Consider the following 4,560-nt stretch of genomic DNA (forward strand, 5'->3'; position numbering starts at 1 on the left):
TGACTGCTGTGCTTTTGATTGGCTGTCCACTCAAGCTACAACCACGTGGTTGAAAGAGTATGCCAATGGGCGCCGTCGGGGCGTGGTCAATGAAGCATCGTTACCATCGAGCGATCATGCTAGCCGAAGAAGTCCTGTGAAACTCGCTTTTTCTAACTCAAACAATGACAACGTGGGTTATTTTTTCCCGGCTTTTTCATTGACAGTGTGGATATAGAATGGATATAAGAATAACGTGTGTGTGAGGGTTATTGTCTTCTTTACGGCGAGGAGCCGACAGGACAGCTGCCTCGGTTTCTATAACTAGTCAGCAAGCTAGCGCCGCTCACCGCTACATGCTCACACATCCTCCCAGCACAAGAAACACCTAGCTAGGTAAACAACTCAGCGCTGGACAAACGCTTCCACCATCATGGAAAAGGTACGTACTCCACACACCCAACACCAAGTATCTTGAGCTTTATTAACACCGCTGTTCACAGAGGGCATATGGTAATACGGAGCAAGCTAACTAGCCTTACTGGTAACAGATAACTACCAGCCACACCTGCTTCTGCTGCTGGCGTTCATTCCCCACAAGGCCGAGCTGTTCTCTAAGCTGCTCAACTCTGACTTGCTATTTTGAAACCAACATGCTGTATACTGTGACTTAGACTATCTGATACCAGCTCCTGCAGCCTGGAGGTGACCGGGGGGTTTGTGCAGGCCTGTTAGCATGTTGCTAAGATGATGTCCGGCTCATTAACTCTGATCTGTAAACACTTCTGATTTACATTTGTGTTGTTGTTGTTTTTTGCGACTTTCTAACATCTGTAGCATTAGAAAATCCATGCAAAAGTCAATACACCTGTTAGTTTAAAGAATAATCATGTTGGGCAGGTGGATTTTGGAAACTCACAGTCTTAATAATCAGAATAAAAACACAAAGACAAAACTTCATTCACTAAAACCAGAGCTGTTGTTGTTGTTGTTGTTATATCTACCTCTTCCTTCCCACAGGCTGATTTCTTAAAAGGACTTCCTGTCTACAATAAGAGCAACTTCAGCAGGTTTCATGCAGACTCTGTTTGTAAAGCATCTGTAAGTAGCCTGTGATTATATATGAATCTGTCAATATTACTTCTGGTTTCATGCTGATAAATGGAAAAAAAAAATGTTTGCTTAACACTTGGCTTAAATGTGCACATGAAATGCATCACAGAGCAATTCCGAATGTCATTTCTTACCTTTCTCTGTACTGTTTTTTTTTACAGAATCGTAGACCCTCGGTGTACCTTCCAACACGCGAATACCCCTCTGAGCAGAGTAAGTGTCAAACCTTCACAGCTCAAGATCGGAGCTATGGCAAAAGTGTTACATTTGAAACCGTAAATAAACTTTAAAGAGCCCATATTATGCCCTTTTTGGGGTTCGTATATTTAATCTATGTACCTACTTTTGTACGTTCTCAATAGCTAAAGTCTGAAAAAAGTGTCTGTTTTCATGTACTGCTCCTCCTTGCTCCCTCTACACTCTGAGTCCGCCAGCTGCACTCTGTTGAGCCCACACTGTTAGACCCCACGTGGGCCAAGTCTGCACTGATTGGTCTGCCGATCCGCTCTGTCGTTATTGGTCAGTTGCTCAGCACGCTTCTCGGAAATTTCAACATGAGCTGCTGGGCTTGCCACAACGAGCCAATGGACTTAGATCAGTGATCTCACACTGACAATGACGCCGCACTGACAATTTTTTATCAAGGGGGGCTAGAACCGAGCGTTACATGCGGCTAATGCTACAGCTAACAGGAGGACGTAGGAGAAGCCGCGTTTCCGAGGACTTTGAATTTTTGCACATAGATGTGCCTAAACATGCACAGGACACTTGGAAAACACACTAAAGGGCATATAAAACCAGAAAAAGCATAATATGGGACCTTTAAGACTCCAAAATTGAAGCTGTTGTTCACTGAATGCATGTAAACAAAGGCCAGTTGTGCTTTAAACCGAGCAGCCTCAAAAACTTGATTTGTCAGTAATATGCTAACTGTGCTTGCTTAACAGTTATTGTAACAGAGAAAACCAACATCCTCCTGCGTTACCTCCATCAGCAGTGGGACAAAAAGGTGCGCAATGTACATTTCTTAGGAGTTATTTCTTAAAGCAATTGTCAGAAACAATCTGAATATGCAAAGTTTAATTAGTACGAAAGACATGTTTGATTTTACTGACTGCAGTGTATTCCTCTGTGTCACACAGAATGCAGCAAAGAAAAGGGAACAGGAACAAGGTGAGGGTGACAGTCCAGCACCCCCGAGGAAGATCGCGAGGACAGACAGCCAAGAGATGAACGAGGACTCATAAGTGTGCTGCTTGTGTGTGTGTGTGTGTGTGTGTGTGTGTGTGTGTGTGTGTGTGTGTGTGTTAGAAAGAGTGAGAGATAATGTGTGTATGTATGTTCGCCTATACAGGGAACAGCCAGTATAACTAAATCAAAGGATAGTTCCCCCTGAATAAGACTTCTGGCATCAGCATAATGGAAGGAAGCTTTCCCTGGACTAACTTAAGGGTCATTGTATGGAGAATTGGGAAAATTCATTTCAGCAAAGTAGCAGTTTCTTGAGCAAAGTTATGCATATGGTATGCATAATGATTGTTAAACCAGAAAGATTGTTTAGTGTCTGTCTGTTGGTCTCCAAAAGAGACAGGGAGGGAACTTTAAAGTTCTGCTTGTCTTATTTATGTTGGCTAATCCCTGTGTAGGTTAGTAAACTTGTATATGTCTGTATGCATGCTGAGCTGCAATTGTGCATTGTAAAGAACTGTGTGTACAAAGTGAATGATGAGTTGAAAACATGTCAGAGTAGATAAAAGAACAGAGATGGACTTGTAGCCTTCTGTCGCCTGGAGAGACTGTCCTGATTTGTGATGATGTTTTGTTACCGTTTTAATTTTATTATAACTATTATTGTTTATGTATGGCAAAGAGCTTCCTGCCAGCCACAGTGCCCGCCCTCTCAGTTTCACTGCCCACTCTGCAACCACACAGGGGTATTGTGACGTTTCTCCACACTGTTTGAATCAACAGAACCAAGAATGCACTGTGAAGAACAGCACAAAGTAGAAGCAATTCTTCCACAACCCCCCCTTAGATGTTTGTTTACAGCAAATATGCGTACTTTCATTTTATTCTGGGACTTGTGCTTATTGGATAAATGTTGTGCTGATGTTTCTAAAAAATATATATTTACGTTTTGCACCATCATCTGACTGATTGAGGCTATTTAAATAGGAATTCTTGTGAGATTTAGCTGCTCATTCAATAAAGGATGTCAAAGTTGGGCTAAAATATGGAGCTGTCCAATGTTGGATTGTCAGTTGCACATCAACGTTACAGCACAGATACTTCAGAAAAATATGTGAAGTTGCCTGGAAAAGATACATTATGATGTGTAAATAATTGCCAGCATCAGATCTAGTTCATCCCATGAAGTATCTTTCTGTCTGCCTTTTTGGAAGAGAATACATGCCCATGGTAAACAAACAGACGTTTTTGAAAGAAAAGAGCCCTGGTTGAATGTGGCCTTGGCTTGCATGTTAACACCTGGTTGTTATATTCCAGGACCAGTAATAAAAGGTGAAGGGGTTTAAGATGTGTTATCTGTGGAAGGTATTAGTCTGTAGGCCTTACAACCTGTTATCATGGTTTCGACCCTTTTTCTCCCCCAAGTGCAGTGTCGGTATAGCTGTGCTGTTCGCTCTGTCTTCAGGTCAACTTTGGATGTTTTTTTTTGTCTGAGGACAGGCTGAGGTTAAAACAGCCCACAAAAGCATGCACAGCACAGTGCAGTCGTCATCATGCCTTGTCCCTGAGATTCAGTTTGTATTGGTGTCATATACTGTACAACACTGAATAAACCTTCTTTTTTTTTGTAAAAACATTCTTGCCACTGCCCAGCAGAGTCACGTTGAAGCGTCCTGCCCTTCCCGTTCTTTTCTTTTGTAAATGCTGCAGTGTTGGTCGACAGTGTGGTTGGTCTTCTTCCTACCTAAAATGTATATACCGTCTGTCTCTGAAGCGTAAACACATGATGCTTCTTCTCATTTAGACTGTTCTACACCTAAGCCTTGCCCCATCTCATGGCTGTTTGATCACATTTGTTCTTTTTAGCTTTGCCCAAATAAAACTGGACTGAAACTGGGACTTATTTGTCATGTGATGCTTCAAGTTGATTATTTGGAAGTCTTTGATATCAGATAGTTCTGAAATGTTTGTGTGCAAGAAAAATAATGATGCCGGATTACTCATGTTTTCACAGAAATAACTTCTCGACACATCAAATGCATTTGAAATAGTTTTATTAACTATTTTTCAGGTCTTACAAAAATATGACAAAATAAATTAAACGAAATAAATAATCCCATTTCCCAGTATTTCTCTTTAAAAGATCTTTTTTTTTTGTACAGTGGTACATTGGAAGAGCGTATGATGTTCAGTTAAGTGAGGCTTCCATGAAGATGTCTTAATTCTTAAACTTAGGTTCAGGGTCAGGTTTAAATGTAGCTGTGGGGAGATTTCTACCTC

At 41.4% G+C, this 4,560-nt stretch overlaps 1 protein-coding gene across 1 annotated transcript; it reads left to right on the forward strand.

Moving 5' to 3' along the window:
* The first annotated feature begins 220 nt into the window (after positions 1 to 220).
* Positions 221 to 4,179, forward strand: dda1 (DET1 and DDB1 associated 1). The gene is made up of 5 exons (XM_061034133.1): positions 221 to 421; positions 1,000 to 1,080; positions 1,254 to 1,305; positions 2,040 to 2,101; positions 2,235 to 4,179. The coding sequence occupies exons 1-5, from the start codon at positions 413 to 415 to the stop codon at positions 2,337 to 2,339; spliced, it is 309 nt and encodes a 102-aa protein (XP_060890116.1). The 5' UTR covers positions 221 to 412; the 3' UTR covers positions 2,340 to 4,179.
* Positions 4,180 to 4,560: the final 381 nt, after the last annotated feature.

The sequence above is a fragment of the Labrus mixtus genome, chromosome 3 (assembly GCF_963584025.1).
Source record: "Labrus mixtus chromosome 3, fLabMix1.1, whole genome shotgun sequence".
NCBI lineage: Eukaryota > Metazoa > Chordata > Actinopteri > Labriformes > Labridae > Labrus > Labrus mixtus.